This window comes from Rosa chinensis, chromosome 7, assembly GCF_002994745.2.
Source record: "Rosa chinensis cultivar Old Blush chromosome 7, RchiOBHm-V2, whole genome shotgun sequence".
NCBI lineage: Eukaryota > Viridiplantae > Streptophyta > Magnoliopsida > Rosales > Rosaceae > Rosa > Rosa chinensis.
Window position 1 is genome coordinate 60,411,446 of NC_037094.1, and position 26,876 is coordinate 60,438,321.

General features: G+C 36.1%; 1 protein-coding gene and 2 long non-coding RNA genes across 3 annotated transcripts; all 3 read left to right on the top strand.

The window, feature by feature from the left end:
- The first annotated feature begins 10,187 nt into the window (after positions 1-10,187).
- On the top strand, positions 10,188-11,366 carry LOC112178309. The gene has a single exon (XM_024316468.1). It carries the CDS (start codon positions 10,188-10,190, stop codon positions 11,364-11,366), a length of 1,179 nt encoding a protein of 392 aa, XP_024172236.1.
- Positions 11,367-16,729: 5,363 nt separating this feature from the next.
- On the top strand, positions 16,730-18,080 carry LOC112180553. The gene is made up of 3 exons (XR_002928353.2): positions 16,730-16,870; positions 17,124-17,327; positions 17,698-18,080. It is a non-coding gene; the product is annotated as an uncharacterized LOC112180553 (long non-coding RNA).
- Positions 18,081-23,098: 5,018 nt separating this feature from the next.
- On the top strand, positions 23,099-24,177 carry LOC121050811. The gene is made up of 3 exons (XR_005804026.1): positions 23,099-23,287; positions 23,480-23,542; positions 24,083-24,177. It is a non-coding gene; the product is annotated as an uncharacterized LOC121050811 (long non-coding RNA).
- Positions 24,178-26,876: the final 2,699 nt, after the last annotated feature.

A 26,876-nucleotide genomic window follows, 5' to 3' on the forward strand; every position in this document is an offset into this window, starting at 1 on the left:
TGTGACACTACGCACACAACTGGAGATATATATATATATATATATATATATACACAGATCCTATCTAGAGCGGAGTTCCGCTTTGAAATTACGGAGTGAACTTCGAGTTTTGGGTCACTTTTAGGTTGCATATCCACATCTCGACCGTTCAGTTTTTAGGTTCTAGTGTATAGATCATCTCTGCAAATTTTCAGCAAAATTGATGATCGTTAAAGTATCTAACTCGTTTAAACCAACTGACGAACTGAATCTGTCAACCTGAACCGTACTCGCTTTAAGGCAGTTATCAATGCCTTAACGATCATCAATTTGGCTGAAAATTTGCAGAGACGATCTATACACTAGAACCTAAAAACTGAACGGTCGAGATGTGGATATGCGATCTAAAAGTGACCCAAAACTCGAAGTTCACTCCTTAATTTCAAAGCGGAACTCCGCTCTGGATAGAATCTGTATATATATATATATATATATATATATATATATATATGCCTCGCCTTTAGGCCTGATCGGCCACCTTTTTCTAAATCGAGGTCTCGTTGGGCATGTGGGCCTATTTAATCTTCTGCTGATGACTTTCAGGGATTTGGCAATTCTCTTAATGAATACAGAACCTAAGATGACGTCATTTGACTTTTGTATAAGAAAACAAAGATGACGTCATTTCTTTCCTCTTAACGCTAAATATAGCTAACCATTTTAGCTATAGTTAAATTTAACTTACTTATAGCTAGTCTGTTAGAGCTGAATTTTGCATTAAAAATAGTTATATATAGCTAAAAATTAAATTTAGCTACTCTGTTGGAGATACCCTAAAGCTAAATTTCGTAACAACCCCTTCACATAATGCATGTGCTAGAGGACCATTGATTGCCCTTCTAAAAAAAAAAGAGAGGGACCATTGATTGCCTATTGAAAAAAGTAGCTGGGCGGTAGCCAGGTTCTGCCCTCTTTTGTCCTGTCATTTCTAGTTTTGTGCCTGCACGTACATTCTTCCTCTCTCATCTTAAAAATAGAACTTTATCGAGCAGAGATGTGCATTTAAGCGCCACAAATTGCTGTTGGAAATTTAGGTAGATGGGATGCTATTTTCATCACCAAATTTTATATCTTATAAAATCTCATAAATTCATTAAATTATTAATAAATAAATATAATCATATTGATATGATATCAAGCTGAAAATCATGTATCAGTATGAATATTTATCTCTTAAATTTGTAAGCCCTGCATCTAATGATTGCTTCAAGAAGAGTTTAAGGTTAAGTCATGTGAACACTACCCTTAAAAGTATATTTCACCTCTCAGAAATAATGTCCCGCAAATTTTATGGCCCTAAAGGGTACAACATTCGTTAATCCTTGTAAAAGTACACTAGCAAACTTGGATCCTAAAATTACTTGATTTTGTCCCTTTACATAATGAAAAATACAAAATTTCTCAAAACTTTACAACACATAAGAATTTATCAGAGAGAGAGATTGCTTTTGAAAGAGATGAAGGATAAAGAATATGCGTGTGTATCTAAATGAGTAAATGGTGTCTAAGTTTATATGGGAGTTGCTAAATTGCTAGTATAATGATAGAAATCATAAAGAGATTAATGACAATAGAGAGATTACAAAAGATGGTAAACATTATAGCCTCATATGTGAAAGGGTGGTTCAATTCATACCTCCACATTTCATATATGGACCTCCTCAAATGTTTGTAAATATTTATTTCTTATTTTTTCCTTCTAGAAAATTTGAAAAAATAAAAATAAAAATTCCTACCACAAGTTCCACAACCGTTTTCTATTTTCTGCTCAATTCATTACTCTCTCTCTCTCACTCTCCTTTTTCTCTCCTACTCGTAGATCATGTAATTTTCTTCATGGCATTTGTAAAGTGGATATGATGTATAAGCAAAGCTAGCAAGGGTAAAATTTACATTGAGTTGGAGACTGCGACTCTGGTGCCGACTTTGGTTATGGAAACTAAATATGGTTTGCAGTTCCTTAGAACAATGATGATTCAAGTTCTTATTTGAATCTAACCATTGTGAATATGGGGTTATTTTAGATGAATCATTAATCTTCAAACCAATGCTGAAATTTGACAGAACCCCAATATACAAATTGAAAGACCTCATTTTTACTCCAATTTGGACAAGTATTAAATTCAATCAAAGAATATAATCTCCATGGTCATCTTTAGCAAACGCTATATCGATTTCAAAGGATCTCTTCCATATGTACAAGATAGTACTGCAAAATCCAATCACCCAATTCTACTAGAGTAGTCACCAAGCTATTTCACATCCAAACAAGATGAAGAATGTGTACAAGTGAAACAATAGAGACAACAAGAAAGAGAGAAGAAATAGAGAATTAGAAAGAGTGGGATGCTAAGATGTAAGATAACATTGGGTTATAATTTTTTTTTTTTTCATTCTCTTTCAGTTTTCTATAGGGACAAAATGGGAAATAATTTTTTATAAAAAACTAAAGAGGTCCATATAACAAATGTGGAGGTCTGAATAGAAACACTATATGTGAAAGTATACAATAATATGAGTAAATTTATAGGGAAAATTGTACAATGTGTTAACGTATGATATGCATACAATTGCCTTAAAGTGGTAAAATGAGTCCTCAAAATAGTAAAATAAGTCCTCAAACTGGTAACATAAGTCCTTAAAGTAGTAAATTTTCTTACCTATCACATGAGTCCTCAAGGTGGTAATAATAATTGATGTATGAGAAATATTAACATACCATACCCTTACCCCAATTTATAGTTTTTTTTTTTTTTTTAGAAATAGATAACTTCATTACTTATCCATGACCAGAAGGCACGTACATCACATGTTGTCTCATACCAACAGTTCTAGACGGCATAAGCCGCCAAACAAATGACAGGTGACCCTCATTGTAAACAAATGCGCACAATTAGACAAGCGACAAACAAGAGAAAACCGCAACCTAGTGAAAAATACATGACTCAAAGCAACTGAACAACAAGTAAGTTCGCCTAGAGACCTCAATTGGTGTACGAAAATACTAGTAGATTGCAAAAAGCCTCCCACAAATGTAAGATCCAGCAGGTCACAAGATATGGTTTGTTGACACCACATTCGAACTAAGGCCCAAACGACCCAAGCTTGATCCTCTCCTCCTTGCCTTTGAATATGGCCGGAGACTACTCTCCTAGTGGCAGAACACCACCAAAATCCGGCAAAACCAGTAGGCAGATCGTTAATTCCTGGGTCCCAAACCCAGATCTTCCATAGATCTCGTGAGTACCCTATCCCATTGATCTGGACCCCCAAGAACACGGCATCCAGACTCAGTGCTTGACCAATCCCGTCGTCGCCGTCGATCTGCACCCACAACAACCACAGCATCATGATCCTCCACCAAAGCAGGGCTCCGACTCCCTTCTGCAAAGACTCTGCTGCCATTCCTGTACCTATAAGAAGGGAGGCGCCGCTCGAATCGGATCTCGGGTCTCCTCCTCCAACCAAGAAACCATCCCCGCCGGAAGCTGAGCCAATCCAAACAGCATGCAATCCACCCTTCCTTGAAACAAGGAAAGGGCCGATCAACAGCCTAGAGCAAACGAGGATGTGAAGGCGGCAAAGGCCTCCATGGAAGCCGGACCATGGGGACGGCGCTAGGGTTTGTCGATGAGGAAGAGGAAAGTACTAGTCGTCACCGGCCTGAGGTTTGCTAGAGTGAGAGAGAGAGAGAGCTCTCCTAGGGTTTTTAATTGAGAAAGGATTACTAAATGGGACTATTCCCCAATTTATAGTTTGTAATCCTCTATAAATGCTCTAAAATCAAAATGGAGATTCAACTCCATAATTTAAGTTGATGCATCTAACTAAGGCAAAATACCTTCCAACAAATAATAGTATATTTTAAAATATCAATTAAAATTCGATCAATTACATGAGAACTAGATGCATATATTGGAGCAAATCATACACAAACATTGTAGGTTTGGTACGCGGGAGTATCATGTATCTCTCTATTTGTTAATATTATCCTGGACTCTTGAGAGTGGGCTTAAACTACACAAATTTTGTACTACATTTGGTGTTATATATCAAGTATAATCATTTGGTGTTAGATTGTGCGTATAATCATTTGGTGTTAGATTGTGCATTTGTCTCTGAGTGGTGCTAGAGACACCAAAATATTATACCAAATTTCAATCCCAAATGATGTGGCATTGCCACCTCATTCATGGTTATTTACAACATGTAATTATGTCAATTAATTTTCATTTATATAGTTTCCATTATATATGCAATTACTTAATATTATATTAAATGAGAAAAATAATGTTTCCCTGCAACCCAAAAATTGATCTTCAAATACCAGGGATATTCTCATATATCACCTGTCATCATCATCCTCATCTCATGCTGCACTAAAATTTGGAACTCACGGGACGAAAAATCATCTAGGATTTGAATAAATAAAAGGTCTTGCATATGAAAATCCAAAATAAAGAAGATGATTATGAATATAGCAACCACAAGGCATAAATTGGCTTTGTAAATCATAATCACAAGGGATTATGATGAAAAACTGTGAGTTAACTCTTAATAAAAGATTAAGAAAGATACAAATCAATACAGAAGTTAATTTAACCAACTTGTTTTGAAATTTGAATCCACTGGATTGGTTCAAGAAACTAAAAGAGAGAACAACAAATTTACTTCTTTTTTTTTTTCTTTTTCTTTTTTTTAACAGTAGAACAAAGAATTTTTTGTTAACAGTAGAACAAAGAATTTACTGGTTGTGGATATCTGGCTGCGATATATGGAGGATGTGTTTTGCATTTTTGAGGGTTTATCAAGACATGAGTTTGCGCGCTTGTTGGATTGATTAACTTCACCGCATTTTCTTCTTCCGTTTTTTAATATCTTAGAGATAAATAAACTAATTTAAATACATATTCTAAATATATATATAAAAAAATGACAGCTTGAATATTTTGAGGTTCATTAGGGCTGATGTGGTCAATGCCATGTCATTTGGGATGGTTTTTTTGTATAGAATTTTGGGACCCAAAGCATTTTCCTTTGTCTCTATAATATTAATATTTAACAAATTACATATAAGTTATTGACAAAATATGACTTAACAAATACATCATTTAAAGATTGAATTAAACATAGAAGGACTAAATCTTACAAATAAGGACAATCTGCTCTCCACTTGTCACATATCATGAGTTAATTTACTTTTTTACCCTTAACTATTTCTTTTGACTTCTAATCCCTTTATGTTACTTTTTTTTTCCTGAGAATAATCCTTTTATGTTACTTCTCAAAAGCAAAAAAAAAAAAAAAACTCTTCCTTTTACATGTTGCTAAGAGAGAGAATCTCAGAGCTCTTCATTAAACTTCTTTTTATTCTTTATTGCTAAACGTGTCCTTGGTTCAGTAGCAACTTCATTTGCAGTAGCAGTATCGATCAGGAGCAGTAGCAGTAGAAGTAACAGTAGCAGTAGCAGAAAACTTAATGATCAATTTAATTTGAACAGTAGCAGAAAACTTAATGATCAATTTAATTTGAACAGTAGCAGTTCATATCATTGACAGTAGCTATAAAGTAGCAGATCAATTCAATTTAAACAGTAGCAGATCATATCATTGACAGTAGCTGATCATATCATTGAACCAAATAACAGATTATATTACTGAACAGTAGTAGAGCATATCATTGACATAAACTATAAACTATATAGTAGCATATCAATTCAATTTGAATAGTAGCAGACAATTCAAAACACATAAACCATTAACACCAAATTTCTAACTCTAACAACCCTTATTGCCACTCTAACCAATTCTAACTTCTCAAAATCTAGCACTACAATGGAAATCTTTACACACACTAGCAATCTTTTTCTTTTGTCTCTTTACTCTTGTGCTTGGAAACTTTTTCCTACGTGCCGGAGCTTTTCTTCTTACCGGTTTTGTTATTGTGCCATCACCCTTTTGCACCTACACACAACAGCCAATTTGAACCATAAACAATGGATATCATATCATTAACATAAACCATAAACTATAAAGTAGCAGATCAATTCAATTTGAACAGTAACAGATCATATCATTGACAGTAGCCGATCATATCATTGAACCAAATAGCATATCATTGACATGAACTATAAAGTTTATAGTAGCATATCAATTCAATTTGAATAGTAGAAGATCAATAATAGCTTTTATCATTGTTAGCAATGCAAATTGGTTTGGTTTGAACCTCCAACTAGTAGCAAAACCTAAACAAACCAATCCTGTTTTACAGTAGTAGTATAAGTCTAGTGAAGAATCGCACAATGCAATAGCAATAGCAATGCAATAGAAACCCATGTCAGATTAGCCCTTCTGGAGGTATATACTACTTTCAAGTAGTTATGTGGTACTAGAACTTAAAAAGTTTACCTACTTCTCTCAAAATGCATTACTTTGTTCTCGTACATCTTTTATTAACAAAAGCATGAATCCGGATAACATAACATATACTATTGATCAAACCCATTCCATGAAACTTAGTTATACTAAATTCGTGAATCTGCTCCTCAGGTATATCAAAGTAAACTACAGAGTTTTTGATTAATAAAAGACCAGAACCTTCAAATAAACTTCACCTCGCAAATGTTGCAACTAGAGAACCTTTTTGCAATAAAAAAATTAAAAAAAACTAGAAAAGAAAAAGTGTATACAGTGAGCTCTATTAGCTTCATTAGATGAATAAATGCTTTCTTACAACTAACTGGTGCAACCACAAACAACTAAGGATGGATTCTTAATAAAAAGGCATTCCTGTAGGGTAGGGCAATTCATTTTCTTAACTCATCTATGTATAACATTCTTAAACATCCAAAGAATGGTAATTCAATCACAATACTGATTTTTCCATTGGTAATCTCAAGGCGGCGATCACTAAGTATCTTAAACTAGACCCACATGTCAATCTAGATGAGTACATGTATGATTCATATTTGCTACCTATCTTGAACAGGACCCAAATCTGTGTTTCTAGAACTTCAGAAAATTTTATTCAAATGTCAATCAGAAAATTATGCTGCGCAGATACAAACCTGTTACTCCTAAACATCCTTGTAAACTGATTTCTGAAAATAGAAAAAGAAAATACTGAAGTGAGAAGAATATGTACTGCACACATAGTCGCACATAACAATAATACACATTGATCACGGAAACACGCACAAAGTAACTGAAAGAATAAGATATCTACTGAAAGAAATATAAATTCAAAACAGTAATATACTGGATAGTTAATTAATTAACCAAAGACAGCACGCCTTTCAGATGGGAAACACAATAGAATTTAAGTTGGCTGTAACTATGTCATGTTGCTAATTAGTGCACAGGTTGTACTTCCGAATTATATTGGAGTGCTAACTTATATGCATAACAAGAATAGACCAAGTCTATTGACACCCTTTTCCAGTCAAGCGAAGTTGGAATCCACAAAGGAATCGAGAGTGTATTCCATGCACCTAAGAGCATATGCACTGACAGCACGTGGTCACGTGCGCCGTTAGTGGAAGGCAGACGTTAGCTAATCTTCAGTTAGTCAACAACAATGAAATTGAGACAAAAAAATCTGCAGTGGAGTAAAAATAAGTTTTACCGCCCAACTAAAACCTCCCACCCCCCAACTAAAACCTCCCCAGCAGATGACTCTACCCAGATTCATAACACGACTCGGGTCGGAGAGATCCCTACAGCCCGATTAGACTAGACAACAGAGGGCAGAGGTCGTGGTAATCGAATAAACCCAAGATCTAACAGTCTCCGGTCGAGGTGCGTCGCCGAGATTTCTCCGTCACCTGTCCGGAGCGACTACAAAATTGTAAGTGCTGAGGTTTAGCGGTTCTGACAACTAACCCATATGCTGTACATAAAGACCAAGCTCAACTTTGAAATCCTTTAAGCACCTATTGTATGAATGATAATATAACACCTTGTTTTAATCCAATTGCAGAGAGCAGTACACACAACTGTTCTCAAGAGGGTAACTCATTTCCATGACTCCAGATAATTATCCTCAAAGAAGAATGGGGTGGTCCTCAGTCTAAAAGAAAACCATGGTGCTGCCTTGAGAAAATACCCAGGACGCCTTGTCATCAACACAAGGTCCAACTGCTGTATAACACTAGAATTTGTTTCTCTTGTCTATTACAGTATAGTTTACCTTTTTTTTTTAATGACTACAATGTAGTTTACCTTGCCAAACCAAAATTCATACAACTATTGTTAGTTGTTGTCGAGTAGTATGTAAATTGATCATTGACTATTTCTATACATGAGTTGTTGCACCATTTGTCCCTTTTTGAGTCTTGGACAATGTCTTTTCTTTCGAACTCTTGTATGCAACATCAGTCCTGACTCAAGTATCAATTTGTTAGATTTCCTCTCAATTCAGTTACATTTGCTTATCTCGATCAATTGTTGTAAAAGTCTATTATTTGGTTATTGCACCATTCAATTTCAAAAACAAAAGGATAACTTTGATGGATCAAAGAAGTAGATTTACACAAGTACATGCTATATTTTCACAAAGAATATAACTACACAGAGAGCCAAATGATTACTAGTACATGGGACTCAATCTTCAAGTTGATTAACTATAAAACAGACATAAAGAAAGCTAAATTAAATTGTTAACAACATTTGTTCAAGTCTTCAAGATAGGCATAAAGAACTTCAAGAGCCATGCGTACACATCTTTTTCACAAGCCTGTTCTTCATACTTTGATACTGGACCATTCCAACAGTTTCATCCAACAATGATTCTTCCAAATAGTGTTGATATAAATCAATATATTGATTCTCTTTTAATACCACATCCTCTTCTTGCCTCACTGCGTCTCACAACTCGGTTCTCTCTCTGCTTTGTCTATCTATGGAGAGGGTGCTACTTGAGCAAACTCAGCTTGAGTAAGCTTCTCATCCATTCAAGCTTGCACAATAACTTTCTTCAGCTCACTTGGCATATGTTCATCTACAATCACAATTGATGACATTCAAGCACATGGAGAAACAAAAGCAAAAAAAATACATGCATAGATACATTAAGCTCAGCAGGGTTGACATTTAAGCTAGAGTAAATATGGCAAGAAGAGTTCGGAAAACTGATATAAACCAGATTAGAGAGCTTAAGTCATGGCAAGATTAAGGAAACATAGTCAACTGCACACAAGCACATATGTACACTTAATATTAACATATAGGAATGCACAAGGACCAACAAATAGAACAGCATAGATCATACTCTGACTCGAGCACTCATCCTCTCAGAGTTCTCAATCACAGAACTGATCCTCCTAAGGCTTACACTGTCTGAATACTGAATATTTTTGAGAAAATTAGAAAAAAACCCAAAAAATGAAGCTCCTTTTAAGGGAAACCCAATCATATGTTTTCTTTTAATCTACACCCATTCACATAATTAAACCTACCGTATAGGTTTTAAGTCTATAATTAAGTTTTTTTCTCGTATTTTTAGTTTGACTATTTTACCCTTCTCGTCGAAGAAGGATAATATTCCTCAAATATAGGTTTTTTTTTTTAATTTAAATATGGCATCAGTTATAAACACAAATTAGAATTTAATACCATCAATTTATTTTTCCTGATTTAAAAACGATTAATTGCCTTAATTATTGCGTATCTCTTCCTTTTTGATTTGACCTATATATTTGCCATTTTTTAGTAGATATGTTTGTGTAGATAATCCCATTATTAAATATGTCAACGTGATTAATTGCCTTAATTATTGTATGTAACTGATGCCATATTTTAGGAGATATGTTTGTGTAGATATTCCTTATTTAAAAAGATTAATTGCCTTAATTATTGTATATCTCTTCCTTTCAGATTTGATCTTTATATTTGGTATTTTTAAGTAGATGTGGTTGTGTAGATATTCCTATTAGATTTCGTAGATTTCTTAATCTGATTAAACATCCTTTTGTGGAGGTATTCTTATCATGTAGTGATTAAACATCCTCTCATCAAGGTATGTCATTTTGCTTTTCTTTTTTCCCCTTTTTTTGAATGAAATTTGATTCCTCATTCCAATAGGCGTAGGTATAGAATCAATATTCCATGTTCATTAATTTTCCATAATAGGGTCCATGTTATTGTAGATGATGGAGGGTGCAATCATTGCAAGGACCAGCTTTGATTCAAAAACAGTAGCATTTCCAATTTACAGTCACACTACATATAAGGATATATGTGAGGAAATATGTTCTAGATTTGGTGGTGGAGATGCTGAATTGTCATATGCATTTGAAGGTTACTCAGCATGCTTGCTGCAAACAGACATGGATGTCCAAATGATGTATCTATCACTTTCAAGTGCAAACATATCATCTGTGGATATAAATGTTAACTTGTCTATGGTATCTCATGGGGAAAATTGTGGTAACATTGCTCACAAGTCTCCATATTTAAGCCTTGAACCAGACACCCCTGATGATGTTAACCACCATTTTGGGAAGTTTGCCACACCAACGGGAAAGAAGTATTTGTCTAGTGATTGGAAGAACTATATTATGTGTGTTGGGCAAAAATTTGAGGGTGGTGTCAATGACTTTAGAGAAAAGCTAGCCAAGTATGCAATTGAAAAGGGTTTTCGTTATAAATGCGTGAAAAATGAACCATCACGTGTCACTGCTGTTTGTCATAAGAGGAATAGTGAAGGATGCTTGTGGAATGTTCATGCGACTCTCAATCGTACAAATGATTTTTTTTACATTCGACAATTGAACAATGAGCACACGTGCAATGGTCACATCCGTGATAGTAGTAGCCCTTTAATGGGATCAAAAATTGTGTCATCAGTTTTGGCGAATCAGGTTCGAAGTAGTCCCCTCTTAAGACCAGTCGACATTGTTAGGGATTTCAAGATGAATTATGGGCTGGAGATTTCATACTACAATGCGTGGAAAGGTAAAGAGATGGCGAAAAAGGGTGTCCACGGTGATGAGGCACTGTCATATAAACATATGGAGTGGTATGTTAATGAGTTGGTTAAGACAAATCCCGGATCTTATGCTAACCTAGAATGTGATGCAGACCACCGTTTTGTACGAATGTTCATCTCATTTCAAGGGTGCATCGAGGGGTTCATCAACTCTAGTAAATTCCATTTCAAGAATTTTGGCTTCAGTTCATCCCGTCCTTTAATTGGTTCAATGAACCGGGTACGTTCACAAAACCAAAACTACAAGGAAATCAATAAAGACAATAAACCAAAACAGCATTGGAATCCACTAAACCATATTTGCAACAATATAATTGATCAAGATCAGACAAAAAATTAAAGGAAATAAACCTCACCAACAGGGCAATTAGACAACCACAAGTGCTTTCAGGCCGACCATTCATACTCAAAAGGGAGTTGTCCAAGTAATTCTTCACTGCGGGTGCCCAGGCATAGAGAGACATTGAATCTAGGTCCTCTATGTACGGTACTATAAACCAGCTAAGGTCATTGCCACTATTGCAGAAAAATAGTGTTACACAAAAATAGAGACAAACCAACCTAACAAAATCACATTCATTCTCAAGCCCCCTCAGTTTTGATACATCTTTGATTTGTTGCTCCAGGATCACCTTGGACAGCCTTTTCACTCCAGGGAATCGTCTTTTAATGAAATCAGAATCCCCTTTTCTCTTCTTCTGGTTAAGGTTGATCTCACGACCTTCAATATTCAAACCAAACAGTTCAGCAATGTCACCTACAGATATTGTACCAGTAATTTCCCCAAACTGAAACGAGTTTTTTTCCTTGTCAAAGCATTTTAAAAGAGATACGATGTCACTATCAGACTTCCTACAAGCAAAGTCTATTATTTGCCGCTCATAAAAAGCTCTAAACAAATCCCTGAACGGTGTGGACTCTATCAGATCAAGCTTCACTTCAGTAATTTCAGCCCTTAACTCGTCGGTCATAACACGTCCAAACTTGAGAAGGTCGCACCTAAATTCCAGGTGGGTGTACTCTTTAGCCATCAAAATTAACTTGTAGTATCTATTGAGAAACAAGAAGATGAAACAAAAACCTGCAATCAAGAACTTGTATAATCTATCATACCTACTCAATATCAAAAACCTAGAACCATCACAAAACATATACCTCTTCGTCAGGAGCACACACACCTTTTGAATAGATAGCAATCACAATACTCATCAACCGTACCAATCGGATATGTTGTCTAACACAGGCAACCCACCAACCTCTGATTGTGCAATCCATTTATATCACAAGCTTGTAGAGATATTGACACTAGCTTTGAATGTGCAGATTACACTTTTCAATTTGAAGTTACGTAACCTCCAACCCAGAGGAGAATTATCAATTGCTGAAATCAAGGGTTGAGTAATTCTGGGCGACGTCTATGGGCAGCCGTTTCATGATCGACTTCCATTAGCAACATTACTGGATTTTATTATCAATCCTATTTAATAGGTGAATGGGGAATTTGAAAGTGGCAGCTTTAGTAATTCTTAACAACATTGGGTTTTATTATTTAGTCTATTTAATAGGTTTTTTTATTTTGCATAAATCTAATTAATTGGTTTGGGTGTATATTAAAACACTCTTATGGATGGATTTATTCTAAAAGATGTGTGTCAATTTGGGTGTAGAATCAAATTCCCCTAAGATTTTTACCATATGTATAAAATATATGAGTTATCGCATCAAACAGTTAATTTGACAAATTTCCTTTTTATCGACCTTATCGATTTTTTAAAGGTATAAATTTCTTTACAACTAATAAATAAGTAAGACAACTCTATTAGGTACATAGGGATTAACAGAAAAAGAACAGCAAACCCTAGGGTTTGAGCGGAGTGGAGAGCGGCGGTGATTCTTTGGAGGATCCTCCAATCGACTAGCAGTGGTGAGGATATTCGTCGTGGGAATGTGGCGATGAGGGCACTGGCAGTCCCTTTGCTCGTGTTTCTCTTCATCGTTGGCTGGTGCGGAGAAGATATGAGTCGATGTTCATCTTCGACCTCAGATCGGTGCTGCATTTGGGCTAACAGACGAGAACTGATGTTTTGTTTGGCTGACCGCCTATTATGGCGATGGGGTAGACCACTGGATGTTGGCATGGTGACGGGGATGGCCAGATTATGTGGCCAAGGATGTCATCACCTGGATCATTTGTTGGGGACGGCGCGATTTGGGATGGAGGTGATGGAGGGCGTGCTGATTCTAGGTGTGCGGCCATCGGAGGTGCAACAAGGAGAAGCAGCGGTACTGGTTCTCTGCTTCGGCGCTTGGTCCAGCCTTGATTGGGTGCCCATATCAGATTTATGGGTGCCTAGTATAAGGTTATGAGCTAGGCTGACTTTGGGCTCGCGACAGAGCCCAGCGGTTGGGCTTGATTTCTCCACATATTTGGATTTGCGACCCAGGCGGAGATTTGGGCACTTGCTTGCTCAAATGTGTTCTTATAATTTCGGGTGTGTTGTGCTTACGTGCTGGCAGATTCCTCATTGCTATATTCCATAAAAGATCTCGGTATAATCACGCTGTGAGTACCACAATTGCGTGTCTGGCGAGCAATGTTAATTGTGCTGGGACGAACATAGTCTTGAGTCATCCACCGATCTTTTGCATGCCCGAGTTACAGATTATGATGATTTGGTCTCCAAACCTCAAGATCATGGCAATGGTCTCATTGTTAGTAATTATTTTGAAGAGGCTGGGAATTTATCTTCAGTTTTATGTTAGTTTCTCTATAAGTGATCCAGAGCAGTATTTTATTGTACATGAACTACCTATTGGTGTAGTACACCTTCTGGTTGGTTCTAGCTTTGCTCTAGCTTCAAGCCGTTTGTGGCTTGTGTCTGCTTCCAATCGGGATGTCATTCTAAACGATTGTAATCGTTAAAAGTTACAATGAATTCACTTTTCAAAAAAAATAAAAAAAAGGGTACATCGGGATTTCATACGATTGAGAAATAATAAATGAAAACGGTGCTTTGATTTTGCTTGTGTTTTTACCCTGTAGTAATTAGATGCAGAGTACAAAAAAAAATAGGCTCATTCGTCATCGTTTGTGCCTCAGGTCAATGTAGTCACCCTAAAAAAAAAAATCATTTTTGCCTAAAACACCAATAACGACTCTGATACAACTATGATTTCGAAAGACTCGCGATCACACTCTTGCAGACTAAGTTCTGTTTATCTGCATTATACAGTCTTTTTTTTTTTTTTGAAAGTGAATTCATTGAAACTGTTAACCATTACAATCGTTTAAAATGACATTCCAAAAAACCTTGGGAGCACACACAAGCCACAAATGGCTTGAAGCTAGAGCTAAGCTAGAATAACAATCTAGAAGGTGTACTACACCAACAGGTTATTCATGTACAATAAAATACTGCTCTGAATCACTTACAGAGAAACTAGCAAAAAACTGAAGGTAAATTCCCAGCCTTCTCAAGATAATTACCAACAATGAGACAATTGCCACGACCTTAAGATTTGGAAACCAAACCATCAGAATCTGCAATCCGGGCATGCAAGAGATCGGTAGACTAATCAAAACTATATTCATCCTAGCACAAGTAACACTGTTCGCCAGACACGCAATTGTGGTACTCACAACAATATTGTACTGATATCTCTTATAGAATGTAGAGATGAGCAATCTACCTGCATATAAACACGGTACACCCGAAATAATATGGATAACCAAGATACCATGCAGAACACTTCCTGGGTCCCAAATCCAAATGGTCAAGCCCAACTGAGGTATACCTTTGGCCCAAAAGACGCCTAACCATACACCCCAACTATCTGATCTGGACACCTAGAGGTTGGGCACCCAAGCATCGCTGATCAAATCAGGCTAGATCTGTAACACTGGCGTCAAGCAAGTCGCAGCCACTTGTAGCGTCACTTCCAGAAGAAGAGCCGTTGCCATCATCAAAAGCATTGTCTGCAGCCGCAGGTGCCCAATCACCACCAGAAATCTATTCCATCGAAATAGCAATGCAAATTCACGCCGACTTCTACCAATAACCTCATCTCCCATGCTTATCTACGCCAGAAAATCGACTCCCAACAGTCAACGCTGGGTAGGCCTGGCAATTCAGCCCATGACCCGTTAACCGCCCATTAACCGCCCGCTAAAAATCTATTTATTTCCGCCCGATAACTTAACGTGTTAATGAGCTGCCAACCCGTTAACAACCCGTTAGTTAACGGGCGGAAACGGGTTGCCCGACGGAACCCATCGAACCCGATTAGAAGAGAAAAAAAAAAAAAAAGATTTATTATTATTATTTTTTTTAGAATTGTGAGCCCAATATGTATTAACTTTTGATTTAATGAAAATCAACAATGAAAAAGAGTTATAATGGGTAATGGGTTGGAAGAGGGTTTAAAAAAAATAAATTTTTTTTTTTTTTTTTTTGAGAAGGGTTTTAATAGATAATGGGTGTGAAAAAGAGTTTAAAAAATGCAAAAAAAAAAAAAAAATTCATTTTTATGTTAATGGGTCTTAACGTGTTTCAATGGCCAATTTATTGTTAACAGGTATTAACGGGTTTTAGTGGGTAATTGATTAGAAAAGAATTTTAAAATTAAAAAAAAAAAAAAAAAAAAAAACCTTAGCGGTCTTAACGGGTTCCAACGGGTAACCCGCGAACCCATCGGGCTCAACCCGTTATAACCCGTTAAGATAACGGGTTATAACGGGTTGAGCCCGTTAAGACCGCCAACCAGTTAAGTCCGCCCGTGACCGCACTATTGCCAGGCCTAACGCTGGGCATGAACCATGCCTCGATGTCGAACACCGCTTCTCGCCTTCGATGGCGCTACGTTATACAGTCTTGATTAAGTTGCTCTTTCAGAAATCTAATTAATTAATACATGAATATAAATGTATATTATGTTGACTACGTCGAATGAGGTTGAGATGAGGATAAATTTGGCTGAGATATTTACCAGATGCATAACATATCTTAGTCATCGCATCAAAGGGTTGGTTTGATTAATTTCTTTTCCGCTGATCATGTAATATCTAAAAAGATATACATTTATTGCGATTCGATATCCTAAGAAGCATATTGGGATTTCTTGCTATTCGATAAATAAAAAAACTACATAAATTTAAACTTGACATTCTCTCTCATTCGTCATATCTACCTACATAAAATTATAAACCTAACATCCTCTCTCACTTCAATTTTCTTTTGATAAAACTAATTAAAGACGTACATTTGGTTGACCACATGGATCAAAGTTGAAACTAATATGAAAACCGCTAAAAAAAAAATTGGTGTGGAAACTTCTCACAATTTAGTATTTTATTTATATTTATTTTCTTGACATTTTTTAAAATACTATAATATCCTTAATATATTGAAAATTAAATTTTTTTTTTTGAAACGATTGAAAAGTATTTCTAAAAGTGGGTGCTTTTAAATATTAACAGCATTGATAATGTTTTTATTTCTTTCTTGTTATAGATTTAAAACTAAAAGTAAAAAAAAAAGTGAAAACTTGGAAAAAGAATGCCGCCAGAATTCAAAATTTTGCAAAAATTTTCAATGGTTGTTTAATTTATGGCGGTAAAATATTCAAATCAACTTAAAATTCCCGCTATCTACTTTCATATTCCCTTACTTTGATTCAATTAAAGGAAAAAAAAAATCATAAAACGCTATCCCTACCTTTAATACCTCCAGATCCCATTATCCATCTTCTTCATACCCAGATTGTCAGAAGATTCTCTCTATCTCGTAGCAAATCCAAGGCACCAAGATTCCCATTGTTAGGCAAACGAAGCTCACCGGCTTTGTGGTATTTCTCTTCCTCCTCTTCCTTCCTCTATATGCTTTTTTGTGTGTCTGGGTAGGCTTAGGGGTTTCGAGAAATCTAGAATTTGCAAAAAGAGATACATAGAGGTCTTTGAGATATCTACATTTTGAATACAGAGATACATAGAATGAGGGGGGTTTAACTCTTTTAATTTTTCAATTACAAATTTAGGGAGTAATTTGGGAGATCCAATCTATTGGGTTTGTTCAAATTTGGTGTTTGTTTCAATTAACAGAGCGAACCAAGGTGTCTCCGCTTCCCAAATTCCTCTCCTTCACTCTTTGCGGAAATTCCTAAATCATTCTTCAGTCTCCAAATCAACATTGCTGGAATGGCAGCCATTTCAAATGTCACGGGATGAGGTCACGGCGGGAGCTCAGTAAGGTCTCAGTTTCAGTCACTTCCTGGATTGATGTCTCCGATCTTTTGGCCCTTTAAGGTATATTCCTGATCGGCTTTCCCATTTCTTGCCGAGTTTCTATTGTAAATTTATTTCAATTATGCAATTTGAACTTGAAACATGCTCTTTTACTATACAATGGAAATTTCATGCTTTTGATACGAATTCAAATAAGGCTAGGTGGGTTAATGACTATTATCATTACTAACAAATTGACGCTGTGAATATTGATTTTGAACTATGGATCAAGTGGACAGTTCATGAAATTCTAGTTATAGTTTGATACTTTTTCTTGTATCTTTCTTGTAAAAGAAACTAGAAGCTAGATGCCCAAGTAGGTTACATTCTTGCTGATCTAGTTTATATATCTTTGTCATGCCATTTCATACTACTGTGAATTTCGGTGCAGATATAAAGGACATGGATAAGCCTTTGGAAAGAAACACAACCTTGCTAGTCCCTTGAAGTGGAACACCATTTGTGTGAGATTACGCAGGATACAATTATGTTCACTGCCTAATTCAATCTTAAACTGATGGAACATTGGTTGAATTTAATTCACATTGCTGGGATGCGAATCATTCAAAAGGAAGTGGGTATGTGTAGATTCTGAATTCATGAAGCTTTTCTGAACAAAAAAATCGAAGGTATAATGATTATATTCTTCATGCTAATTGTGACCTTACAATAACTTGTTTTTACTTTGAGGCACTATGCCAAAAAGGCCTTCAGACGACATAACTGTTCTGTCGTCTGAATGAACAAAAATGTGTCGTCTAGTACGGTGTCGTCTCTTGGGGGCATCAGACGACAGAAGTGTTCTGTCGTCTGATTTTTCAGACGACATAAAAAAATAAAAGTCTTGTGTCGTCTGATGAGTTTTGTATTTTGGGAACATTGTGATCTGTATCTTTAAAAGCATTCAAACAACAGTTTTGTATTGTCTGATAAACAAAACAACCACAATATTTTTTAAATACTATTGTGTGAAGCATATTTGCAAGACTTATTTGTGTGGTCTGAATGCCCTTAAATAAGAAATATGAAGACTCGTATGTAGTGTCTTCTCTCATACAACAACATTTAAAGGTTGTGCTAATTTACTTTAAACGACAATTATATGTGGTCGTAAAGAGCATCAGAGGACAATTAAGTGTCGTTCTAGGGTACATACATACGACACTTAAGTGTTGTGTGAAAGGTCTTTTATGAGGTCTTTTATATTGTCTGTGATTGATTCCAACCACACTTATTTGTTGTTATTATACGTTTTAGCCAACACTTTCGTCTAACTTATGTTGTTGTTTTGCCCTTTAGACTACAATTTTATGTCGTCCCAATGCCAAAAAGACAATAGACTTCTATTTGATTTTTGTGTTGTTTTTGTTTAGCTGCAACCACACATTTTGGTGTGCTTTTGTTGTAGCTTGCAATTTGAGATAACACATATTAGTAGTCCCCTGTTACAATTGGTATGCATGCATTCTAAAAATTAAAATTGCCCATTCATAAAAGTATGAAACCATAAAATCCACATCCAAAATCATTCATTGCAATTTCCATTAATCCACCATTGTCTCATGTACACAAACCTAATCATGAACATCAGTTCAAAATGACCCATATCTACTAATCTGGATATGCAGACAAGTCCAAATGCTTAATGAAGGAAGAATTTCCACTAGACACAAGTTAATAAAGGAACTAGCTAGCTGTACTGCTGTACCAGTTTCACAATCTTATCAGAGCTTTTTACCTACTCGGAGCAATCATTGTAGTATTTTCTGCTTGCTTCATGACCTCGTGAGTACACAGGTATATGAGAAGAATTGCATTAAGATATGCCTGATTCATCAAAGGTTATAAAATTAACTTCTTCATAAGAATCATATTCAAACATGAAACTAAGGAATTAAAAAGTGACTGATACTCGAAAGAAAATAGGATAACAACATTAATAATGCAATACCTTTATGTCTAGTACCAAATAATTTGAAATGTTTCTATCAACCGGTTATGCAGCATTGAACTGAACCACCAGAATAACAGCAAAAGTATTCCTAGATGCATCAAACTCTTGCAGACCACCTGATCGACAACAGAGAAGAACATCTTAACTCCCACATAAATAGAACAAATTGATGTTAACCTTTACTTAAAACTTCCAACTAAGAAGAAAAACATAAGGCAGTAAAATGAGTAAGAAAATGAAACATCAAAATCTATAAAATAGATAAACTCACAGGGGACAATGATAGACCAAGTATAGCAGCCAAAAAGATATATACATGCAACTTCACTAATATTTGAAGAGATCAAATATCTGATGAATGTGACATAATATAACAATTTTGCTTAATTTCTAAGACAAGCAACCAAAAACGGATGTATATTGTACAGTAGTTTCTTCAAGGTTTCATACATCACACACCAGTAAACAAGAAAGTGCACATTGTAGCTCCAAGAGATCATTTGACACTAAGGTGGTGAAATCATCAAAGCCATATAAAATCAACTACCCTTTCTAATGAGTGATCGAGTGTTTTGTCACTCTTTTCACTCCCTCTTTTTCTACCACCTAATAACAAAAGCAAATACAACATGAACCAGGGAAATTGTGAAATAGAAGCAAAGAACCAGAAAGGCAAATAACAACTAATACCAATTGTCCTCTCAATATTGCAATTCAAACAAGATGCTGCCAACCTCCAGATGAAGTTGACATCGAGTCCTTAAAGAACTTGGGCTAGTAGTAAAATAATTACTGCTGTCGATACATGAGTACGGTCACCGGTTGGCCCTTCTCTAGCAAGCTCGAAGTCTGAGAGCTTTGGCTTAAAGTCCTCATGCAAGAGCACGTTGGAGGATTTGAAATCTCGATATATCACCTATTCAAACAATGTAACAAAAAAGGTTCAACAAAGTATATAAAAATTCTTGTCTTCAAACAAATAAAGAGTTACCATCTGAGGTAAGCCATTATCTACCATCCTTAAATACACTCTTTAGCATTTGGATATTGATGGCCAGAAACAAAAATAGAAGATGACTTTTGTTTCAAGCTCACAAGCAAAGCTGAACCAAATCTATGATGTAGTATTATAACATTAACATTAAAGCATAGAGATTATTTTTAAGTAGCGAGAATTAATATTTTTGTCCTAATTGATTTTCAGCCACAAAAATGGAAGAACAAGATCAAGGGACTAATGTGTTGAAGTAAACAGGGGGTACATATTAACAAGAACTGCAGTTTCAGGCTCAGTTTCAACACTAAACTTACTGCGAACTTCCTGCATTTAAAATTTATACATGACAACTGACAAAAAGCTGAAAACGTCAAAGTACAGTAGCCAAATTGACAGTAAGATGGTAAAATTCATTAGAAAACAGTAACTAAATTGGAGTTAACAAGCTTGTGTGGTTTGAATTAGAAGAGGGACATGGACCTTTGAAAAATGATATTCTTAAATGATGATAACAAGTTTTGAAATGTGTCGGAGTGTTATAATACCAGGAGATAATAAAATTCCAGAAGGCTGTGCAAATGATATGCTTGAAAAGCTATCCCAGTGAAAGATCAAAAGGACCAAATCAAGTCAGGAATTACATAATAGCAGAAAAATGTTCATATTGACATTAGCATCTTCAAATTATCAATTACCTTGATCCATTCAGATTTCTTTCATAACCATCACCACTAAATGCTCTAGTAATCCCATCAGCTGTATCAAGTTGCCAAATTTGATGTTGGCCAGCCATGGCAATATAAACTTTCTCATTGACTGGATGAAAGCAGACATCCCATGGAGAGTTGATTAGCTGAATAATATAACCAGATTCTTTAATAAAATAGAGATGTATATCCAAGAATTTTGTAATTCAATTAAAATAAGAGATATCACCAAAAGTTCATTATTCCTAATAAAAAAAGGTTTACATACTCAAACTCAAGGTATTTCTAATCTTATCTGAGTACGTGCTTCCTTTTCCTCCTCTGTAATCAAGGCCTTTGGTTACAGTTCTAGCTAGAGTACGCCTGTTTCGTTAACAAAGTCAATCTCCCTACAATTTCAAAGCTATATTATGACAGGAACTCATTTATAAAATGTCAGCAGATGGGTTACTACCACATCAATCTTAACATAAAAAGATAACTAGAATCTTTTACTTGATTTATTGTTACATAAAAGAGACTTTACAGAACACTAGAATCTTAACATAAAAAGATAACTTTGTCCAATAATGCAGGTTTCTTTTAGGAAACACATCTCCTTAATTATTTTGGTCATGCTTTCTGTGAAGAAACAGTGAGCTAGTTTACATCATTCAGTATTCAACTTGAATATGAGAACTAATAAGGTGTAACACATAAATGCTGATGCCCTGATTTGAAATTAAACCAGTAAAAGTTCCAAGCATGCTATAGAAAATATTTGGAAACCTCCAAGATATTTGATTGAGGAATCGTTTAATCTATATAGTTAAAAAATGCACCAAGTGAAGTATAAAAGGTAGACATAGAGTGAAAACAAAATTGCAACCAAAACCAATGAGCAAACCATGTAGATCTACTTAAACATCTCTTAGGCTTCAACAGTCCATGTCCATCCAATTAAAACTACAGGGCAAATCCATCGAATTCAAGTGGGAAATACATGACGCAGTTTGAATCAAGAAAGTGGGAAAGCTATGAACTGATACATGTTTGGCCAAACCAAACTCAGTTGTCATATCAAAACAGCCGGAGTTAAGATTGCTAGGATTCAGTTGATGGTTTGGAATATTTCTGGAGTTCTTCGTGGACACAGAGACCAGAAAATCCTGTTAAGAATCCAAGGGGTCCTCTTAATCTTAGAGTTCTGCGAGTATGATGTCTATCAGTCTTACTCTTTGGTGAATGAAATCATAATATCTGTGTGACTTTTCTGTGTACCATTACAGTTTACAGATGCTTTTTCTTTACCTTGCATATATGATGAACAAACTAAAATAACTTGACAAGGTAAACTTACGTAGTAATTAATAAAGATCATGGTAATAGTAGTAATAGTGAAACGATAATCAAATGTGCAGTAAAACATTGACAGATTTCACAACATAAAGTCTACTAGTGAAGTTTAATCTTGAAAGCCCTACAGCCAAATGACATGATATATTCTCAATTAAAACACAACTTTCATTAATCACTTGTCTAGTTAGAAATCAGAAGAGTCACTCACAATTGGAAAACAACTATAGATACTGAACAGCCCGAATGGAAACCCTTCACTTCTGAAATCTTCCTCCCTTTGCCTTCCCACAGTTCAGTTTCAAGAGCAGCAAAATCAAACTCCCATCACTATGTCAATAACCTCATCAGACGACAGAGCTCAGACGACAGACATGTTGGTTTCTGTCGTCTGATATATTTTAACGACAGACAGTGTAAAAACTGTCGTCTGAATATCAACAATACCATACAAAGTTGGTCTTGAGAATTAAGTTTGTTTTCAAACAACAGTTATCTGTCGTCTCGTCAAAGGAGATAAATTGATTTCGTTTTCGGTCGTAGCTTCTTTTTTTTGTTTGTATTCAGACGACAGATATATGTTGTGTCGTCAAAGGAGTAAATTGGCTTTGGATTTTTTTGTCCTGTTTTTTTTTTTTTGGCACAACGAGCAGTAGCTTAGTTTGGAACACTTAATGAGATTCTCTCCCCGACTTTATGAAAACTAAAACCTAAAGCGGTAGAGAGCAAACTTTTCCTTCGCAACGCTCTGACAAGACCCCCTTCCAACTGATGAAAATCCAAATTTCTTGCCAAATCGAAACACCCTAATCATAACTAAGAACCCAGATCGAAGAACCTCATACTCCGTCCATTCCCCATCTCTCTTCGACAGATGAAGAAATCCTCATTCCACATCTGAGTCTTTGTTTCAAACCTAAATCGCGAAATCATCCAAACCTCATTGCAAATTTCATGGGTCTCAATCAGTAGCTCTTTATCTATGCTGGTAAGCCCTTAGATTCATTGTTCAGCTATTTAGGGTTTTTGTTGGATTGGGGATTTACAGGCTTGAAAATGAAATTTCCTTTGAATCTTGAATTTTTTTTTCTGGGTTTTAATCGAATTGGGGATGCGAGGTTATAAGTGTTAGGGTATTTGTTGAAGTTGAATGACAAATAGCATAATGTTGTTGTTTCAGTACTGGCCTGGGTTAACTGGAAAGCATTTGCCAATCTGAATTGACAGTCATTGAATTCCGAAGGTAAAGCTCTGCTCTTTTTCTTCACTACTCCTTCACTTTCTCCAATTAAAGTTATAGAATTTGGTCTCTTTCTTGACATAATTGTAACCAAACCTAGAATTGTGATTGTATGTGGGCATTGACCCAATCATAGTTTGGGTTCCATGTGGGCATTTGCTGTTTACTGTGTTATGTCATTTTCGAAATATGCTTTACATTTCTATTTTTCATCTTGGCTCTTACATTGGCTCTTATGTGGATTGCTCACCATCCAATGGTTGGACAGTAAAACAATTCTTAATGTTCGGCTATTCCCTATTGAAGTTTTGAAAAGTCAACTATGGGTTTGTGTATTTTGTATGAACTGTAAGTATTGGATTGTCATAATCATGTGAACTGCAAGTATTTTGTCTCAAAATCTGATGGTAGCCATTTCCATGTGGACGTGTAAATTAGGGACCTTGTGGTTATGGTTTTTCACCTTTGCTATTGATCTGATGCTGGATACATAATGAAACTCTTAACACATCAAACAAATTGACACTGTCTTATGATTTGCAGAGTTGAAAAATCAGTGACATTATGAATTAAACAAGTCTGGAAGTGGTGGAAACAAGTTGTGGTGTTTGAATTGGCTTTGACTTAAATCAATTTTTGGTGAGTTCCATGATCATTACAAGTTTGTTTTTTTTTTGTTTTGTTTTTTTTTTTTTTTTCATTTTTCCTGTGCTGGACTACAAATGAGCAATGTCGAATTATTACATGGCTAGTATTAAGTATGAATTATATGATGATGTAAAACTAGAAAGATTTATACTATGTGAAATGCCCCTGTTATCGTATCGCTTGATGAAGTGCTAAATGTACATGAAGTAGGTAATTGCTTTATTGTATTGCTTGATTTCAGATGTGCATAAATGTACATGTTTGTGTGCACTAGCTAGTTTATGTAGCATGATCCTAGCTAGGTCTAATGTTAATATTGTAATTGATACATTTGTTTCTCTATATAAGATGGATAAGTCATGGATGAAGGCTGATAGAAGATCACTACAGTTTCAGTTAGGACTTGAAGAATTTCTGAAATTTGCATCGGATAATGTAAGGGACATAAATAAAATATGTTGCCCTTGCTTGAAGTGCCATAACACTGATTTTGGCGGTATAGGGCTGATTAAGGACCATATATTTTTTAACGGTATTGATGTTAGTTATAAGCATTGGAAGTGGCATGGAGAACCATCTGCTTCTGCCTTGCATGCTCTTAGAGGGGATTCTGAAACAGTCGAAATGAATCCTGATTTAGGCATACAAGCAGAAGCTGTAGGGTTAGAGGGTAGTGAGGATGAGGAGATTTCGGAAGACTCGAACGAGTTTATGCAGTTTGTAGAAGATGGAGATAAGCCTCTATATCCTGGTTGTACCAAGACAACCAAGTTGAATGGTTTGATACAAACATTCAATCTGAAAGCAAAGCACGGCATGACTGATGCGTGCTATTCAGATATGTTAATTATGATTGGCCTCTTGCTTCCAGAAGGAAATGACTTACCAGGGTCTACTTATGAGGCTAAAAGAACACTTTCCGCATTGGGGATGGGGTATGAAAAGATTCATGCTTGTCCAAATGACTGCATCTTGTACAGATTGCACCATGCTGATGCGATCAGTTGTCCAACTTGTGGTGAATCAAGGTGGAAACTTGGAAAGGACAAATCTGAGAAAGAAGGGGTTCCGGGGAAGGTATTGTGGTACTTCCCTCCGATCCCAAGGTTCAAACGGATGTTCCAATCGACAGTGTCAGCTAAGGAGCTAACTTGGCATGCCAATGATCGAAAGAAAGATGGAATGATGAGGCATCCAGCCGATTCCCCAACTTGGAAAATGATTGACACAAAATGGCCAGACTTTGGTCTAGAAAGTAGGAACCTTAGATTAGCGCTTTCATCAGACGGGTTTAATCCACATAGTTCTCTAAGTAGCAAATACTCATGTTGGCCTGTTATACTTATCACCTATAACCTTCCTCCATGGTTATGCATGAAGAGGAAGTACATGATGTTGACTATGTTAATTTCTGGACCCAAACAACCCGGAAATGACATTGACGTCTATCTACAGCCATTAGTGGATGATTTGAAAGTGTTGTGGGATGGGGTTGAGAGAGTATATGATGCTGTAAGAGGAGAGTATTTTAAACTGAAGGCGATACTATTATGGACAATTAACGATTTTCCCGCGTATGGGAATTTATCGGGAAGCATTGTGAAAGGATACAATGCTTGTCCAATATGTGTTGATCAGACAAGACCCTATAGGTTGAAGCACTCTAAAAAAATGGCATTCATGAGGCATCGACGATGGCTGCCACGACATCATCCTTATAGAAAGCAAGCTGCTTCCTTCGACAACACCATAGAGGAGGGTGAAGCTCCTACACCATTAACTGGAGAGGAGGTGTTGACCAGAGTTCAAGGTCTAAATCGACCATTTGGCAAGAAAAACCCTCCTCCCCCTTATAAGGGTCTTGAAGATGAAAACAGACCTTGCTGGAAAAAAAAGTCTGTTTTCTTCGAACTTGATTACTGGGAACATCTTCCGGTAAGACATAATCTTGATGTGATGCACATTGAGAAGAATTGTTGTGATGCTATTCTTGGTACGCTGTTGAACATTTCTGGGAAGACTAAGGATGGGGCTGCTGCTCGTTTGGACATGGTCGAAATGGGTATACGGACTGATTTGAAGCCTACAACTGCTGCAAAAAGGGACAAGTTGCCTTTGGGTAGTTGGAACTTGTTCCTGGATGAGAGAAAGATTGTTTGCAGTTCCTTTTTCAATATGACCGTTCCAGTTCGGTTTTCATCCAATGTACGAAATCTGGTGTCAATGGAGGATTTACGACTTGCTGGTCTTAAATCACATGATTGCCACACTATAATGCAACTTCTTCTCCCTGTTGCATTACGTTCAGTTTTGGAGAAACCAGTTAGGTACGCAATTATTCGGTTTTGCCTATTCTTCAAAGCAATATGCAGTAAAGTGATCGACGTTTCAAAATTGCAACAAATGCAAGCAGACCTGGTCGATACAGTTTGCTTGCTTGAGAAGTTCTTTCCACCATCATTTTTTGACATAATGATTCACCTAACTGTCCATCTTGTTAGGGAAGTCGAGTTATGTGGTCCGGTATTTTTTAGATGGATGTACCCTTTTGAGAGGTACATGAAAGTGTTCAAAGGATATGTGAGAAATCGACAATTTCCTGAAGGGTGCATTGCAGAGTGTTACATTGTAGAAGAGGCAGTTGAGTTTTGCTCAGAACGTATGCTTCCTAGAGAGGCTACCACTATTG